This window comes from Chionomys nivalis, chromosome 20, assembly GCF_950005125.1.
Source record: "Chionomys nivalis chromosome 20, mChiNiv1.1, whole genome shotgun sequence".
NCBI lineage: Eukaryota > Metazoa > Chordata > Mammalia > Rodentia > Cricetidae > Chionomys > Chionomys nivalis.
The window spans coordinates 6,337,958-6,357,120 of NC_080105.1; the positions used below are offsets into that span (position 1 = coordinate 6,337,958).

At 53.2% G+C, this 19,163-nt stretch overlaps 1 protein-coding gene across 3 annotated transcripts in view; it reads left to right on the top strand.

Moving 5' to 3' along the window:
• Crtc1 (CREB regulated transcription coactivator 1) overlaps positions 1-19,163 on the top strand; it is a 57,036-nt gene that overhangs the window by 24,974 nt on the left and 12,899 nt on the right. For 2 of the 3 annotated variants that reach the window (XM_057752195.1, XM_057752197.1), the window contains exons 2-8: positions 4,404-4,520; positions 7,206-7,343; positions 8,099-8,160; positions 11,893-11,987; positions 13,569-13,654; positions 15,478-15,518; positions 15,799-16,007. In XM_057752195.1, coding sequence (XP_057608178.1) covers positions 4,404-4,520; positions 7,206-7,343; positions 8,099-8,160; positions 11,893-11,987; positions 13,569-13,654; positions 15,478-15,518; positions 15,799-16,007 — 748 coding nt within the window. Of the gene's footprint in view, positions 1-4,403; positions 4,521-7,205; positions 7,344-8,098; positions 8,161-11,892; positions 11,988-13,568; positions 13,655-15,477; positions 15,519-15,798; positions 16,008-19,163 lie in introns of those variants that run through there. The other variant, XM_057752198.1, reaches the window with a different exon arrangement.

Sequence of the window (19,163 nt, forward strand, 5' to 3'; positions counted from 1 at the left end):
ACAGAGTGGCGGACTCGTGCCTCGCGCTCATTTATTCTTCCTATCACATGCTCGTCAGCAGATACCAGGTTGGCACGTCTCTGTAGACCAGTTCTGTGTCCTCAGGAAGCAGTGTGATAGCACAGAGTGTGGTTTGGCTGTAGGAGGGGCTTACGGGGTACAGGTCAGGATCTCATCACCCCAGGGTCACCCTCTGTCCAACAGTGTATTAGAAAGACTCAGAATTCTCTGGAAGCTCTCTGACTTACAGTTATAGTTTATTTCGGCCAAGGGTGCAGGGTAGGTGGCCCAGGAGACATGGGGCAGGCCGTTCGGTTGTTCCATCCCTATGACACCACGTGAGCATGCTCATCCTGCCCACACCAGTGTGTGCCAGCACAGCCATACTGCCTGGGCATCTGGGTTCTTGTTGAAGGTCAGTCCTGAGGACTGAGTGGCCACCAGTGTGGCTGACTTCAGAGTCCAGCTGTCCAGCTTCCTCAGAGGTCAAACTGATGACCAGTGACCTTAAAGCCCAGGTCCGTGATGATATACCTTAATAACAAGTTAGGGTGGTGGTAGTGCACACCTTTAAACTCCATACTAGGGAGGCAGAAGCGGGCCGATTTGTGAGTTCGAGGCCAGCCTTCTATACAGAGCCAGTTCCAGGACACAGAGAAACGCTCTCTCAAAAAACCAAAAACTATGTCTACAGTCTATCTATCTATCTATCTATCTATCTATCTATCTATCTATCTATCTATCTATCTTTCTATTATATCTTCACATGTGTGTGAAAATGAGCCATGACACATGTGGGGGTCAGAGGGCAACTTATGGGAGTTGGCTCTTTCCTTCACCATGTGGATTGTGGGGATCAAACTCAGGTCATTAGACTTGGTCAGACTTGGTACTGAGCTGCCCAAACCTGCCAAGCCATCCTGCTGGCATTGCTGCTCCAGCCCTCTTTTGTTTTTTTAAACAGGTCTCCATAGCCAATGACTGATGGAAACTAAATGTTGTAATAAAAGTGGTAGGGCTGCGTTCCTAGCACCCAGCCGCCCGCATGGCTAGCTTATGCCCCGAAATAATTACACGGAAACTGTATTCTTTTAAATACTGCCTGGCCCATTAGTTCCGGCCTCTTATTGGCTAGCTCTTACATATTGATCTAACCCATTTCTAATATTCTGTGTAGTACCACGAGCTGGCTTACCAGGAAAGATCTTAACCTGCGTCTGTCTGGAGTGGGAGAATCATGGCGACTCCTTGACTCGGCTTCTTTCTCCCAGCATTCTCTTCTGTTTACTCCGCCTACCTAATTTTCTGTCCTATTAAAGGGGCCAAGGCAGTTTCTTTATTACTTAACCAATGAAAGCAACAGATTAATACAAGACCCATCTCCATCAACTAAATCCAGGCTCCACTTCTGACTATATTTGAGTTCTTGTCTTCAACATAAAAATCTTGCAAAAATTCCTTCCACCAGAAGTGCATTCTGGGAGTTCAGAGCCTGTGTGGTTAGCTGTCAGGCGCTCCAGCTCACACGGCTCATCCTTTGCAGACTGGGACTTAATAATGACTGTCATGGTAGCAGTGGATGAACAGTCAAAGCCACCACACCATCGCCAGGCTCTCACGACACCTGGGTTTTGAGTTCTTTGTTGCATGACAGGCCCATGTGGTCATTCTCCAGCTCTTAGGTGGCTCAGGACGTTACTGTCAGGCTGGTGAGGTTTTTCTTGGCTCCGCTGCTGTTGCCGTGAGAGGGAGCTGTGGGGGCTTCCCATCGTCAGGGAGAGGCTTCGGCCTTCACCCACCGTTTACATTCACATTACAGCTTTTCCCCTGGACGTTAAACTAACAGAGAAATCTTCTGCTGCTTTATTGGGTCATCTTAAAGTTCTCTGCGTGAGATAACTGTTAGGTCTCATGTTGAGACTGGCGGTTCTGACACAAGCTGGAGTCTTCTGGAGTCAGAAGCCCCGTCTGATAAAATGCTTTCTTAAGACTAAGCTGCAGCACTCGGAGGCAGAGGCAGAGGCAGGCGGATCTCTGTGAGTTCGAGGCCAGCCTGGTCTACAGAGTGAGTTCCAGGACAGGCTCCAAAGCTACAGAGAAATCCAGTCTCGAAAAACCAGAGAGAGAGAGAGAGAGAGAGAGAGAGAGAGAGAGAGAGAGAGAGAGAGAGAGAGAGACTAAGCTGTAGGCAAGCCTGTGGGTATTTTCTTAATTAGTGATTCTTGGGGAGGGCCCAGTCCATTGTGGGTGGGACTATCCCTGGGCACGTGGTGGTCCTGGGTTCTATAAGAAAGCAGGCTGAGCAAGACTTGGAGAACAAACCAGTAAGCAGCATCCTCTATGGCCTCTGCATCAGCTCCTGCCTGGAGTTGCTGCCCTGTGTGAGCTCTTGTCCTAAATTCTTCTGATGATGAATCATAAGCCAATAATCCCATTCTTCCCCAACTTGCTTTTGGTCATGCTTTTTCCTTGCAGCAATAAAAACACTTAAGATACTGGTCTTGACCTCCTGCTCTTCCTGCCTCAGCCTCTTCAGTGCTGGAACGACAAATGTGCGCCCCATACCCTACTGCAATGGTACCCTGTCAGGGAGGACGTCCTGAAGGCCTCCAGGTGTCTTGTGCGAATTCTGTTTGTCACCAAAGATAGGCCTTAACGGCACCAGGGGAGGTGGGGTCCGCACCACAGCAGCCAAGATAGAGCAGCTGCTGCAAGGCCTTGCTGAGCTAGGTGGGTGGGCTCAGACATCTTACAGGAGAGCAAAGCTTCTGCAGAGTGGACTGAAACCCCCGAGGATCATTCTGGTCAGACCCAGTTCTGAGGTTCATCCCCAAATACCAGGCCTCCTGTGTTGTCAGACATAGCTGTAAATACAATGGCCTGATGTGCCCTGCCCTGGCGCCCGGTCTCCAAAGCCTATGGCTCTGTCCATCCATGGAGAACCACATGTGGACACATGTACTGTTCCGTGCATTTCTGTCACCACAGGACTGACCCATCTGTGGCACTCACACTAGGAGGTGGGAAACTGAGGCTCAGACAGGTGAGGACCTAAGAAGTGTGACCCCACCCTGGACAAGATGGGCGCTAAGAGCTACACTGGCTTCGCCCTGAGAAGCACTCCTATTCTCACTTGTTTCAATTTTTTTTGTTTTGTTTTTGTTTTTTGTTCTTTTGGTGTGTGTGTGTGTTTGAGACAGGGTTTCTCTGTAGCTTTGGAGCCTGTCCTGGAACTCACTCTGTAGACCAGGCTGGTCTCAAACTCACAGAGATCCGCCTGCCTCTGCCTCCTGAGTGCTGGGATTAAAGACGTGCGCCACCACTGTTCAGCTTTGTTTCATTTTTAATTACACTCACTTGTGTGGGTGGAGATCAGCGGACAAACTGACAACCTGTAGGAGTCAGGTCTCCCTGGGGTTCAAGGATTGAACTCGGGTCCTTAAGCTTAGCCGCAAACACTTTTTCTTGTTGAGCCATCTTGCCTGCCCTTTTCCATATTTCATAGCTGCAGGGAGCAACTCAGTGGGGAGCTGTGGGTGGGACCAGCTGGCATCCACTGAGAACACAGGAACCTCCCAGTACAGACCCAGCAGAGGCACCCAAGATCCAGGCCCATTCATCTTCCTCTGTCCTCCACTGAGGCACACAGGAAACAGCTGTTTACCTGGGTGAGGTGCTTGACCTGGCATGCAGCCAGTTGGAGTCTTGCTTCCTCCTCCAGTGTCCAAGGCCTCCCCAGGAAGCAGGGCTGGCGTGGGAGAGGGGCGGGAAGTTGGGCCGCCAGTTGTTTGTGAGAGAAACTGAGAGGCAGCCCTGTTGTGTACACAGTGCAGGACCCTAGCAACCACAGCCCAGCCAGAGCAGACAGCACTCTCCCTGGCCACTACGTCCAGACACCGGAAATGGGCCATGCCCCTTTCCCTACAGTCCGCACTCCTAAGCAGGGCTGGAGACTAGCAGGCATGCTACTGAGATATGTGACTGTACCTGCTTCCTCAGGGTCCCAAGGAGCTGGAGGGCTTAGGTAGGATCCCCAGTGCTCAGACTAGGGCTAGAGGGTCAGACAGACAGCCCCCACGTGTTATATTGGTAGACAGTTTTCCACCATTGAAACAGGCTTCCCAGCGGCCAGCATGTCTGTGGTTTCTGGCCAGGCTTTCCCAGGTCTCTCAGTAAAGTGAGCCAGGCAGCTAGCTCCACAAGTTCATGGTCAGAAGCTTCTTTGGGGTGCATTGTCCCACTCGGGGAGCATCATCTAGAATAGGTTCTGCCTCTTTCAGAATCTCTGTCACAGGGTCCCTCAACCCCACCACCTGAACCCTCTGGGTATCTGGGTACTCTGTGGGGCTCTCTTAGAACATGTTCCCTCTGCATGGTGACAGCTGGTGGCTTTGCTTCTCCAGCTTCAACTGCAGAAGTCCCAGTACCTGCAGCTGGGCCCCAGCCGCGGCCAGTACTATGGCGGATCCCTGCCCAACGTGAACCAGATTGGAAGTGGCAGCATGGATTTCTCCTTCCAGGTGAGCCCCCTTTCCTCCTAGGATTTCCCCTTTCCTAGGTAATATTGCAAGTCTTCTTGTCTCAATTTTTTGCTTTCTGGGCTCAAGCCACAGCCTGCAGGGACAGCTGGGTGGCCCCAGGCTGAGCTGTTTCCACCCATTGTCTTACATCCCGAGTCTGGAGGTGGCGGGGCGGCCGCTCCAGGTTCCCTGAGCTCCATGGACTCCTGGAGTCAGCCTACCCCCTCCCCCGGCTAGTCATAGCACTCAGCCATAGCACTCAGCAGCTGCTGCACCTGCCAGCGGGCTTTGAGGCCTGGGAAGAGCTCAGGGCCTTGGAGGCTTGGCTCCAGCCGCCTCACTGATCTGCAGTTCTCAGAAGGAAGCCCCTGCCGCCTGACCCCACTTGTCTGCAGACAGTTCTTGGCAGAGCCGCACACCCTGCAGGCTCCCTCAGGCCGCAGGCTGCTGTCAGGATAATGTAGATAAGGGCCAGTGTCTCCTCCCCAGATCCCAGTCTGCAGGAGGAGTGAGAGGAGGGGGTTCAGACAGGGCCCTCCAGCCATCAAACAGTGCTACCAAGGGTCTGGGAACAGCTATGTCCCCAAGAGCTGGCAGACTCCAGAATCCATGACTCCTCCCCTACCATGTGGCTGCTGGGATAGTCAGTCTGTGCCTGGGTGTGCTTAAGACTGCTAGCTTGGTCCTGGGGAACCTCACTCTGTGAAGTTCCAGAGCTTGGCATACTGAAGTCACTGGCTTTCTGGGGTGGGTAACCTCCATTTTATCTTCAGCTCCTCCTCCCCGGCACCTTCACTTAACCCTGCATGGTCACCACAGTGCACTTCTCAGTCTGAGGGCACAGGGGACCCTACTGGACCCATGCTTGCCCACTGGACAGTTCAGGGTGTTGGTTCTTCGCATTTTCAGTGCAGTGAGTTTTAGGGGTAACGCTGACCACAGCTCAGTGTCTGTGCTGAGCCCCAGACTGAGGCTGTTCCTGCCCAGCCCCGACCTGTGAGGCCTTCACCCATATGTGCACACCCTTCACCCATATGTGCACACCCTTCACCCATATGTGCACACCCTTCACCCATATGTGCACACCCTTCACCCATATGTGCACACCCTTCACCCATATGTGCACACCCTTCACCCTTATGTGCACAGCCTTCACCCTTATGTGCACACCCTTCACCCATATGTGCACACCCTTCACCCTTATGTGCACACCCTTCACCCTTATGTGCACACCCTTCACCCTTATGTGCACACGCACAGCTGTGGCTCCTGGGGAGGTACCCTCCACCCCTACCCAGGGTGAATCTGCTCAACGTCCCCCGGGACTCTTGGGGTCCTTCTTGGGCAGATGCCATGTGCACATATCCTAACCTGGGATCTGTTGCAGCAGAGTCCAAACGTGTCCCAAGATTCATGATCTAAGCCTGGAAGCATGCACATGCCCAAGTGCTGGATCCCAGATAGAACTGAAAGGCTAGGAGGGGCCTGGAGAAGAGGGCAGGGATTGGAAGCCTGGGCGGGGTCTAGAGGGCTAGTGGCCTCTGTGCAGGATGGGTTTTGGTTGCTAATGGGGGCAAAGAGCTGAGAGGGGTCCGATATATGGAGGCATTCCTGGCCTAGAGAGATGGGCAGCAGCTGCCTCGGTTTTCTCTTGAGGCTTACAGATGTCTCGGAGAGATGACTGACCCCTTCCTCCCCAGGACTGGTGGGGAGGCTCATGTTCATCTTTGAGCCTCACTGTCCCTCCTTGGGGAAAGCTATAGAAAATCCTAAACCAGCAAGGTCTCTTTGGGTCACAAAGAGATTTGGCAGCAGCTACTCAGCCAGCCCTGAAGGCAGACACACACAAGTGGCCAGTCCATTCCAGCCACTGCCAGCAGGAAGCCCATTTGAATATCAGAATGGCTTTTGCTTTATGCCTGGGGACAGAAGGGCTAGGTAGCCAGGCAGTCATGGGGATAAGACATGTCCTGGGCTGGCACAGGCAGCTGAGTTCACCCTAACATGGTGACAGGCTTCTGGCAGCCTTGGGGACACCAAGGTTTGCCTGGAGCCTTGTGCCAGCCCAGGTGTGAGTAAGCAGCCCTAGCCAGCTAGCCAGGCCGCGGCTCCGGAAGGTGCCTGTACTTGGCTCTCAGTGGCGCCTGGCTGAGATGCTGGGGTGGAGTGGGAGAGGGGCTGAGAGAGAGGGCTCCCACTCAATCCAGAGTAGTTCTGGGCTCTGCCTTGATCCTCTTGGGAGCAAGTGCCGGGCCAGGTGGGCCCCACAGCAGCTCTGGGCTTGAAGCCCTGGGGGCCTCTCTTGGCTGGCCCCTCCAGAGATGACGTAGGTGGGGACAGGAGGCCGGCCAGGCCTGGAAGAGAGGGTGGAGGCCTGTCTGCACCTGGCCAGCTGGGGAGAGCTACCCCTGGCACCCAGGCAAAGCTTGGAGTGCCCTGTCTGGCCTGAACATGCAGGCTGCACTCCAAGCCTCCTGACCTTCCTGGGACACCCCTGCCAGCTTTTGCACCCTAGCCCCATGGTGTAGCTGGAACTTGGTCTGCCAGAGAAGCCTATGGAGTAGAATTTGAATGTGTCCCCAGATCAGGGGTCCCTGAGGGTAAAGCTGGGGAAACCTCAGGCCTCAGCCAGTAATCTGGGTTTGGGTCTCCTCTCTCCTTTCTGACCCCACCCCTTCTCTCCAGACACCGTTTCAGTCCTCAGGCCTGGACACCAGTCGGACCACACGACACCATGGGCTTGTGGACAGAGTGTGTCGTGAGCGCGGCAGACTCGGCTCCCCGCACCGCCGGCCCCTCTCAGTTGACAAGCATGGGCGACAGATATCCTTTTGCAGAGGATGTGTGTGGGATTGGGAGAGAGCGGGAACAGGCACACACTGTTGCCTGTGTATACCAAATCAGGGAAATCTGGGGTCAGCCTGCAGATAGCCAGTGTGCTGGAGTCAGAGGTGGGGTCAGTGGGACAAAGAGCAGAGTTAAGGAGGTGACTCCAAACCACAGAGGACTGATCAGGAGCTCAGCCTTCAAGGGCTGCAGACAGAGCCAGGCCCAGATGGACACAGCAATGACTCCACACACAGTCCTGCCTCTGTTGTTTGGAGGGTGGACACCTGCCAGGGTCCTCCTCCTCACTTGGCTGCCACTGCGAGATCCTCCGTCACAGAGTGGCTTTAGGTTTCTCCTGCCCCCTCCCCCAACTCTGCAAGATGGAGCTGTTTGCTTGCTCTCTGCTTTTTGCTTCTGAGCCTTTGGTGCTAGGAGCTGCCTCAATCAAAGAGGTCAGTTGAATTTGGCCTCCATGAGGCATCTGGGCCCCAGTGTGAGGCCTGGGCCTCCTCTTAGAATAGTTTGGAGGGTGGTGCTGAGTTGTAGGTGAATGAGCCAGGCCCCCCAGGGAGCCCCTGCACCAGCAGCTGCTTCCAGCCAGGCAGGAAACACCCGTTGCAGACCCAGCCACAAGCTGGGAGCCCAAGCCGCACCCAGCCAGTGTGCCAGGCTTCCTATGCTGTGGCCATGACCAACGTGTGACCAAGGGAGGGTCAGAGCCCACTGCGAGGTTCCCTTAACTCATACACGCTGACAGCTGCCCCTATGGCACCGTGTACCTCTCGCCTCCTGCAGATACCAGCTGGAGGAGGTCAGTGCCAGGGCCACCCCGGGGGGAGACAGTGTAGACGATTGTCAGTGTAGACGATTGTCAGTGTAGACGATTGTCGGTGTAGACGATTGTCGGTGTAGACGATTGTCGGTGTAGACGATTGTCGGTGTAGACGATTGTCGGTGTAGACGATTGTCGGTGTAGACGATTGTCGGTGTAGACGATTGTCGGTGTAGACGATTGTCGGTGTAGACGATTGTCGGTGTAGACGATTGTCGGTGTAGACGATTGTCGGTGTAGACGATTGTCGGTGTAGACGATTGTCGGTGTAGACGATTGTCGGTGTAGACGATTGTCGGTGTAGACGATTGTCGGTGTAGACGATTGTCGGTGTAGACGATTGTCGGTGTAGACGATTGTCGGTGTAGACGATTGTCGGTGTAGACGACGATTGTCGGTGTAGACGACGATTGTCGGTGTAGACGATTGTCGGTGTAGACGATTGTCGGTGTAGACGATTGTCAGTGTAGACGATTGTCAGTGTAGACGATTGTCAGTGTAGACGATTGTCAGTGTAGACGATTGTCACGGTTGTGTAAGGAGATGCAGGGCATGGTCACTGGAAAGTGACCAAGTGAGCCAGATGCTCCCAAAGGATTCCAGAAGTCAACTTTGAAATACAGAGAGGGTGACTTCATGAGCCTTCAGAGCCTCATTTCTCTCCCTGCTCCTCCTCCCTCTTCCTCCTGCCCTTCCTCCCTCCTCCTCCCTCTTCCTCCTGCCCTTCCTCCCTCCTTCTCATCTTTTTCCATATTTCTTTTTGTTTGTTTGTTTTTTGAGACAGTATCTCCCCGTGTAGCCCTGCCTGTCCTGGAACTCACTCTGTAGACCAGGCTGGCCTCGAACTTGTAGAGATCTGCCTGCCTGTGCACAGCCACCACCTGTTTTCTATTTCTCACTTCTTTTTAGAATTGAATAGTCGGTGGCGTACCTTGCCTGTTTCTTGTTTATTTTGTTCTCCTAATGAGAGAATCTCTCACTCCCTAGCCCAGACTGGCTGCAGTGGCCCTCAGCCTCCTGATGGCGGGAGCAGAGGTGTGCACCACCAGCCTGGCATTTGCTGCATGAAAGCTGCTTTTCAGACACATTTCTAAATGGTCTTTGGCAACTGAGATGCGGGTCTGTAGCAAGCACCACCTGCCACACTTGAGGCCCCTGCTTCTATCCCAGCACCATGAAGAGGAAGCTGTAGGGAATGCTGCTTGTCAGTGTTAACTGGATGTAGAGGTCCCCGCCAGTCGTCACAGCATGTGGGAGACAGAGGCAGGCAGACCTCTGTGAGGCTGCAGAAACCCTGTCTCAAAACAAGGGCCTGCAGAGACAGCTCAGCAGCTAAGCATATTGGCTGTTCTTCCAAAGGACTTAGGTTTGAATCCCAGAACCACATGCTGACTAGCACCTGTAACTCCAGCTCCAGAGGCTCTGACACCCTCTGCTGGCCTGCAGAGGAACTGCATGCACAAACACATAAATAAAATAAATCTTGGGGAAAAAGCAATGTCATAGCTGTACACAGTGCAGCATCCTGTCAGCTGTACACAGTGTCCTGTCAGCTGGAGGTGTGAGGTTCTGTGAGGCACTGCACTGTTGTGTCGGGTGCTGGTCAGGGCTGCACTACACAGGCTCCGTGCCCTGTGGGTTCCCAGGGACCGCAGAGGATGGTGATACTTGCTACCATATTCTACTGCTACTCTGTTCTCTCTGAGGCAGGGTTTCATGGACTCAGGCTGACCTTTAACACCTGTCGTCCAGCCCTGGCCACTGAGGTGACAGGCCTGTGTCACCACACCAGTTTATGTGGTGCGGGGAGTAAAGCCTCATGGGTGCCAGGGAGCTCAGTCACTCAGTTATGGCCCAGGTCGACTTCTATTTTGTTTGGAGAGTGAGTGTTTCTGAGTGAGGGTCTCACTCTGTAGTGCTGGCTTCCTAGAACTCACTCTGTAGACCAGGCTGGCCTCAAACTCAGAGATCCGCCTGTCTGCCTCCTGAGTGCTGGGGTCAAAGGCGTGGGCTACCACGCCTGGCTTTGATGGGGAGAGCAAGTGTGGCACAGGTGGAGGTCAGAGGTTATCTTGAGCAGATCTCTTATACCACATGGGGGCCAGGGCTAACACCTAGGTCATCAGGCTTGTTGACCCAGCACTCTTACTTTCTGCGCTCTCTTGCCCGATGCTCTCAGACGTGGTTTCTCACTGTGCCCCTCAGGCAGACCTCACATTCCTGGGGTCTTCGCTGTGGTTAGGACCATACTTACCATCCCTGACTAACACTTTCAGTTAAAGCAAACCAAGCTGGGATTGGCTGTTGAGTGCTTGGTGCTCACTTAGTGTGTACCTAATCTGGACCCCATTCTCAGCTCCGTGTAAAACTGCGCTGGAGAAACGGCTCCGTAATTGAGCATGGACTGTCTTCCCATCTGCCCTCTTCTGTCCTCCATGGACACTGGCACTCGCGTGGTACACAAGGATACACGCAGGCAGACTACCCATACACAAAAAATAAATCTTTAAAAATATCACAATTCTTTAAATAGGAAAAAAGCTGGGCTACAGAACAATTAATAAAAATCTGGAGACAGATATTGGGGTTCACCTGAAGGTCAGAAAAGCAAAACAGCCAGCCACTAGCTCTTACCTCCACCTCAGTCCAAAATGGACTCTTGCCTCCAGGAATCTCAGAATGAAACTGAGAGCTGTCTCCTCCTGTTTTATGTTCCTCTCCAGGACTGGGATTAAAAGCATGCACCAGTACCACCTGGTTTCTATGGCAAACTAGCTTGGCTACTGGGATTAAAAGTGTGTGTCACCACTGCCCGATCTGTAAGGCTGATCCCTGTGGCTGTTTTACTCTCTGAACTTAAGGCAAACTATACAAAAAAATGCAATATCACTACATCTCCCCTTTTTGTCTAATATTTAAAAAAAGAGAAGGCTATAACTATTGTACAAAAAACTATATATGGTTTGTACAATGACAATATACAATATATACAGGCAATAAATACATCAGTAATGTCTAGTCCATTTGCATTTGACAAATTCAGAGAAAATAATCCATGTCTATCCTAACTTGATGAGTCCAAAGTCTTGTACCTAATTTACTTTTATTATAACTTGTTTTCTGCATCTGGTAAACTATAACTATAGCTATCTAATCTTCAACCCCCTCAGAGACCCAAGAAGGAAATAATATTAACTGAGTAAGCAGGAAGTGTGAGCAAGCGACTTCCAAAAATGTGAGAAATGACAGAAACAGCTGACTGCAAGGACAGTCACCCAAGGTTCCTCTGCAACGTTGGGGCGTCCATCTTAGGCCTACAGGCCTAGAATGGAAATGGGGCATGGAAAGCTAGGTGGCAACCTCTTTGGAAAATCATGGCGAAACACAAGACCCTGAGTTCAGTCCTGTAACCCACATGGCGTCAGATGCAGCAGCACATGTCTGTGATACTAGCACACTGCAGTGAGATAGGGTGGGCGTCCTGGTGTACACAGGCTCAAGACCCTGTCTCAGAAGGCAGCTTCCACATGCGTGTCACGCCGTGTGCACCTGGTCACAGAGAGGTCAGAACCCTGACCTGGGGCACACAGCTGGTGGGATGACCCACACAGGCTGCCCATGGGGCAGGTTCTGGACCCTTGTAGGGACCAAGGCTGTATCTAACATGGATAGATCAAGATTGAGCCTGTGTTACCATCCCTCTGTCCCCAGGACCAACTCTGACTCCGCCCTGCACCAGAGCACAATGGCACCCACCCAGGTAGAGTCCTTCACAGGCGGGTCCCAGGACGCACAGCAGAAAAGAGGTATGTCATCCCACGAGGTCACCAGACTGTGGTGGACTAATATTTAGAGAAGGATTCAGAGTAGGATGAATGTCTTCAGAAAATCTTGCCCAGGCAGGGCTACTGGAGTTGGTGTTGAAGAATGCACAGGTAGAGCCAGGCCTGGGTGATGAGCACTGGCTGTATTCTGAGCTGGACTGGGGCTGGGCCATGGGCCTGTGACTGACCAAACTGTAAGAAGTTGGCAGGAACATGCAGAGAAGCCAGGCGGTGGTGGCGCACGCCTTTAATCCCAAACTTGGGAGGCAGAGGCAGGAGGATCTCTGTGAGTTCAGTGCCAGCCTGGTCTACAGAAACAGTTCCAGAACAGGCTCCAAAACTACACAGAAACCCTGTCTCAAAAAACAAAAAACAAAAAAACACCTGCCCTTTCATCCTTCCCTTAGGCCCAGCTAGGTAGCTCCATGTAAGAGAAGGGCCATTGACTCCCCAGGTTGGGGTGAGCTTCCTTCCTGCTGCCATACACACGACTCTGTAGGCTGTTCCCCAAGTCCTGGGCCCCCATACAACTCTTGTGTTGAAGACCAGCTGTCTTGAAGAGATAGGGTATGGGTTCTGTGGGGCTAAGTGTAGCAACCGTAGACACTGAGGCCCAGGTACCAGAGGAGGCCTGTGTGTGGCAGCTCCCAGGCTCCCAGGGAGCCTCTGTTGGATAAAGTACTCATCCTGGGGGTGTACTGGCTGGGGGGTGTATTGGCAGGTCACCCAAGGCTACAAGCTGAAGACTCTGCAGTGCGGGGAGCGCCGAGGTTGGACAGAACAGTCCAGGCTGTACTGAGACCTGTGGGTCCTCCTTAACACAGGGCCTCCTTGTGTAAAAGACCTGCCATGAAGGTCTCGTGCCTTCTCAGGAGCCTCAGTGGGCCTCTATACACAGCATCCAATTTCCCTTGATGTGGGAAGACCCATGTCTTGCGCTCCGAGAGGGACCAAGGCAGTACAGGCTGGAGATTACCCCTGACTATCCCACACACACGCACACGCCTGCTTTCCATGATGTTCTTTCCCAAATGCTATTTCTTCTTCTGGTCCTGCAAGTCACGAGGGAAAACGTGAGCCCAGCAAGAGGCAGAAAACAGCACAGCATAGCCATAGAGCGTCTACCCCCAGCACTGCAGAACAGAACAGAATTACACCTTCACCATGACTAAGGCAGGCTTCAGGCAAAGCAAGCAATGTCCATCCACCTCACCCTCAGACCCCCACCAGCCCCCTCGAAGCACTCCGGTCTCACCCACTGGCCAGCCTGAGGTCCCCCCTGACATCTCTCCTCATCCTCGGGCTCGCCACCCCCTCTGGGCATCAGCAACAGGGTCAGAACCTGTCACCAGTGTGGGGGACCCAAGTCTGGCTTAGCTACTGGGGACTTGAGTGTTGACGTGGAGGCGGGGGAGGGTGAGCCACAGCTTGTCCGCTGGTCTTGCAGTCAAGGTGTGCAGGGCTGTCTTGGTGACCACGCCCTCTTTGACAGCTTCAGTCACCCCTGGATATGCTGCCAGGGCCGTGCACTCAGTCTTCTGACCTTCTCTCCCCCACATCCAGTCTTACTACTCACTGTCCCAGGCATGGAGGAGACCCGGTCTGAGGCGGACAAGACACTTTCTAAGCAGTCGTGGGACTCAAAGAAGGTAAGAACCAGAGTGGGCTGGCCTTTCCGCCAATCCAGCCTAGAAACAAGTGACTGGGTGGCTTGTTGAAGTGGCTCCATCTTCCCCAAGGTGGGTCCCTTGTTCGGCTTGACTGGCACCCAGGCATTGATATTAACAGCAGGCCTGTCAGACTGCCTAGCAACAGCTCCAACATTAACATCCATGACTAGTCACAGTGGTGAAGAGGACAGACACTCGTCCCAGCCGAGACCTCAGCACACTGTGACCAGGCCCAGACAGGAGCCATAGAACAAGCCCTTGCTTCAGAATACAAAGCAGAAGCAGGACTGGTGAGAGCCCTCGTGGGTGTTTGCCCCCAACCCTAGGATCCATATGGTAGAAGGAGAGGACCAACTCCCTCAAGTTGACCTCTGACCTCCACGTGCCTATAATGGCACAAGCGTGCCCAGACCACCCCATACACACATGTACACACAAATAAATACTAAATGTCAAAAAGGAAAAGGTGCAACTCAGCAGTTCTTGCAGAGGACCCAGGTTTTGTTCCCAGCACCCAGAAGGGGACTTAGAACCATCTGTGTTGCGGTCCAAAGAACCATTGCCGTCTTCTGACTCCATGCGCACCAGGCACACACCTTGTACACATTCATACTTGCAGGCAAAATACGCATTAAAAAAATAAATAAATCTTATTCTTTCAAAATAAAAGGGAAGCTGGGGATGTGATTCAGGGGTAGCGTGTTTGCCTAGCATGTATAGATTCCATTCCCAACACCGAAGAAAGAAAGAATCTGAATGGTATGGCGTTACACACTTTAAATCCCAACAGGGAAGCAGAAGCAGGATCTCTGTGAGTCCGAGGCCAGCTTGTCTACGGTTTCAGTACCACCAGGGCTACACAGAGAAACGTCTCAAACTAAAACCAAAATAAACAAAAAGAATTTCTGATCATCTAAACTCTTGGCTCAGTTCAGAAGTAGGGTGGATGTGGGCTGTCATGCAGCTGATCTTGTGTGGCTCACTTCATCTCAGTACCTGAGGCTGAGGCAGGAGGAGCAGGAATTTGCAACCAGCCTGGCCTCCATGACAATGTGTGGAAATAAAAATATAAGAGAAGAATGGATATATGTTCAGAGACCTGGGGGCATCATCATATAGCTAAGAAAGCCGTTAGGGTCTCTGAGACCATGGGACATGTCTTTTTTATTATTATTACATTTTTAAACTGTATTGTTTATGTGAGTATGTATGTGTGTGTATGCACGAGCATGTGCTTGTGTGTGTATACCCTGGCATGTGCTTGGAGGGAAGAGAACAACTTTAGGAGTCGGGTATCTTCTGCCATGTGGGTCCTGGGAATTGAACTCAGACCATCAGCCTATGTGGCAAGCTCCTTTACAGCTGAACCATATTACTGGCCCAGAAAGCTTTTCTAAGACTTCTCCAGCTGGAGTCCCATAATATAGCAAGTCCGCTGGTCACATGCCAGCCTCAGGGAAGCCCCCAGCTCCTGCCTGCCTGCCCTTCATCCCTCTGGTCTGCACCCAGCCTGCAGCACTGGCCCCTAGAGGACCAGGATCTCAGAGTCCACAGGTATCCAGGAGTCCCCAGTGCCACAGCCTAGAGCTCTGCTGTGGCCATTCCCAAGAGCAGCTCCAGGATCTGGGGAGGATGTGAGAAGATCTTTACATCTCCTGACTCTGCCCTGGGCTCCTCAGAGGCCCCCTGCATCTTCGCATAGTTGCCGGTCCTGGGCAGGGGAAGCAGGGAAGGGCACAGCACTGGGCTCCGCACACAGGCAGCTGTGCCTGCTACACGCTGTCTGCTCTACTCTCTTTCAGACGGGTTCCAGGCCCAAGTCCTGCGAGGTTCCTGGGATCAAGTAAGTGTGGCCCCCACCCCTCTGTTCCGGGCTTTTCCATCTCCAAGTCTGTACCTGCCACCAGTGGGTACCCAGGAGGTCCTGGCCTGTCACTCGCTTGCAAACATGTCCCCTATCCCTGTGGACAGCTTTCCTTCCAGCCTGGGGTCCTGCCATGTTCACGGCTCACCGTGTGTCCCCTCCGTCCCCTCCTGTCCCACTGCGGTTGTCCTGGGGTGGCATGGCTGGCCAGTTAGTCACGGTCCCAGACCTCACGTCCTGTCCCCATCTGCCTCCCCAGCATCTTCCCATCTGCAGAGCAGGAGAGCACAGCATCCCTGATCCCCGCTACCCACAACACAGGGGGCTCCCTCCCTGACCTCACCAACACCCATTTTCCCTCCCCACTCCCGACGCCGCTGGATCCCGAGGAGCCCCCGTTCCCTGCTCTCACCAGCTCTAGCAGCACCGGCAGCCTTGCACATCTGGGCCTCAGCAGCACTGGTCAGGGTAAGGCTCCCATGCTATCCGCATCCTGCAGTAGCATGCACTGGAGTGAGGAGTTCGTGGGACTGTCTAGGGGTGACACACCCATACCCAGAGCCCCATAGGGCACGGCAAAGGCCCTGGGGTGGGAAGGTGAGCATTGCCTCTAGGAATCAAGCAGTGACTTCAGGGCAGTGCTATGCAGTGCTCAGCTTCAGGGACAGTCTGGGAGCCCTTGACTTCATTTGCTAGTGACACTTTGACTTGGCCCTTCCAAGCTTACCTGTTTTTTTTTTTTTTTTAATTAAAAAAATATTTTATGTGAATGGGTGTTTTGCCCACATGTATGACTGTGCACAGTACTTTCTGAGGACAGAAGAGGGTGCTGGATCCTTGGATCTGGAGTTACAGGTGGTTGTGAGCCACCATGTGCATCCTGGGAGCTGACCCTGGTTCCTCCAAAGAACAGCCAGTGCTCTGACCTCTGGGCATTGCTCTGGCCACCTTCACCTTTCAAGAGCTCTTCCCCTTGGCCTGTTCCAGACTCCAGCTCCTCGGTGCCCATCCCACTGGCTCCCTGTCGGACCCGCCACTGCTTCTCCTTCTACTGTGGCTGCGCCCTCTTTATTTTTACCACCTACTCTTTGAGGGTCAGCCCCGCCATGAGACTGACCCTACTTAGCTCCTCTGTCATCCTGTCCCTACCTCACCCCATGAAAGCTGAGCCCCATGCCCCTACTTCTGACTATCTCCCAGCCCTGACCTTACAGCTAGTTGCACCTGCTCACTACAGGGCCTTTGCCTGGGGACCATCGCTCTCCTGATTACTCACTGCCCAGCTGGCACCTTCCACTCTGCTTCAGCCTCCTTTGGTGTGGGCCCGTGTCCTCCCCAGCTGTGACTGGCTGTAACGTGGATTAGGACAGATGGCAGGACACATGAAGGGTGGGGGTGCACAGGTGGCCTCTCTGGAGCTGCTCTCCAAACCTGAGGTTGAGGGCTACCAAGGAGCCCTGTGACCCCTGAGGCAGGATTGATAGGGATTTGAGAGCAGGGACCTCTGTGCTTGTTGCTGATGTCAGCACACAGGGGACACAGGTCAGACAGTGCCGGTATTGTGTGCCTGGCCGTGTTTATTTCCTGAGACAGAAGGTGAGGGAGGGGCTTGTGGATACTTGATGCTAGGGCTGAAGCCTGGGACCTTGTGTCAGCTCTACAGATGCTAACGACAGAACTGGGCCACCCATGTACACTCAACCATCTCTTTACCACCGAGCCACACACACCACACTGGGCCCTTTCCTAGGCTTCCAGGGTCTCAAGAACAGGACCCTCAGTGTCGGCTGTGGAGTCTTCACAGCCTGATCTTGTGTCTGTAAGTGCCCAGCTGCAAGGCCCACGGCACAGGGAGGGCCGCCATGCTCTTCTCCCCTCACCTCCTGCTCCAGGGCTCTCCACCACTGCTTCGATGTCAGTGTAAACAAGCACAGGGAATGGCTTGTGTGGTATTGTTGCTGGCCCCCTGGGTTGGCCAACCCTGCCCAGTGATATGTGCCATGTGTGGTTACGAGCCAGCCTCTCCCTTCAGAAGGACTTTGTTTTCTGGGCACTTTTAGATTGAGCCAGACCCTGGCACACAGACAGTCCCCACCTTGTCTGCAGATCAGTACACAGTGGAGGCTGACCCAATGTCCACTACTGGCTATACTGTAGAGGCCTGCCGGGCCCCACCAGCAGGGCTTGCGTGCCAGGGCCAGGCCACTGCCACCTGGCCAGCCTGCCCTCCCTTCCCCTGCCCAGACTTTCCCTCCAGCTGGCTCTGCTCCATAGGTGATCCAAGCTGGGAAGAGGAACCCACCAGCAGGGTGCCCATGTGGTTTGCCTGCCCATCTGGCCTCTCTGGGTGTAGTGCTTAGGCAAGGATTAAAAATGCCCTTGTGTTCATGACCAGAAGGCCAGGGCTAAACACACCAGCTGACAGTGTGATTTCTGTAGCCCACAATGTGTGTGTGAGTGTATGTGTATGTGTGTGTGCATGTGCACACGTGTGTGCGCTCATGTTTATTACTTTGAATTCATTTTAAAAAATCCAGCCAAGGGGCAGTTATGATGAAATACGCCTTTAATTCCAGCACTGGGCAGACAGAGGCAGGTGGATCTCTGTGAGTTCAAGGCCAGCCTGGGCTACATAGGGAGTCCTAGGCCAGGCAGGGCTGCACATTGAGACCCCGTCTCAAAGTAAATAAATAAAAAATTTAAAAAATAAAGATAAAGCTGGGGCTGGAGAGATGGCTCAGGAGTTAAGAGCACTGGCTATTCTTCCAGAGGACCCAGGTTCAATTCCCAGTACCCACATGGCAGCTCAGAACTGTCTGTGACTTCCTGCTTCCTGTTGAAAAACACCGACGCACATAAAATAAAAATAAAAAAGATAATACATTAAAAAAAAAAGATAAAGCCTTGGGGATGGTGAGCTAGGTAAAGGCAGGTGAACCAAGCCTGAAGACCTGTGTTCAGTCCCTTTCAGTCCCCACAGCCACCCACTTGCGCATACACATGCCCCACACACAAGCAGCATTTTAAAAAATGGGGTGGGGGAGTTGAGACAGTGCTGGGATTAAAGGCGTGCGCCACCACCACCCGGCCTGTTGTAGTTTTTTGGAGATAGGGTGTCCTGTGGCCCAGACTAGGCTAGAGCTTTCAGTGTACTCGGGCATGCCCTCAAAGCCCTAATCCTCCTGCCTCCTGCTCCCACGTGTGGGGTGCAGGCATTCCCCACTCTGTCTGGTGTCTGTGGCACTAGGGACTAAAGCAGAGTCTTGTGTGTTCTAGGCAAGCCGTCTGCCGGCTGAGCTACGAGCACCTCTTAGCAGTCAAGTCCCGGCCTTCCACATCTACTTTTTTTTTTTTAATTATTTTTAGGTTTTTGTATGTGAGTATTTTGCCTGTCTGCATGTCTCTGTACCACATGTGACTGGTGCTCTTGGAGGTCAGAGGAGGCCGTAGGGACTGGAGTGACAGATGTTTGTGAGCCTGTGTGGGTGCTCCCTACAAGAGCAGCCAGTGCACTGAGCCGTCTCTTCTCACAGAGCTCCTGCCTCCGGCCCAGAATGTGCTCCGATCTGACACTGGAGGGGCTGTCACTCAGAATAAGGCAGCAGCCTAGAACCCTGGCCTCCC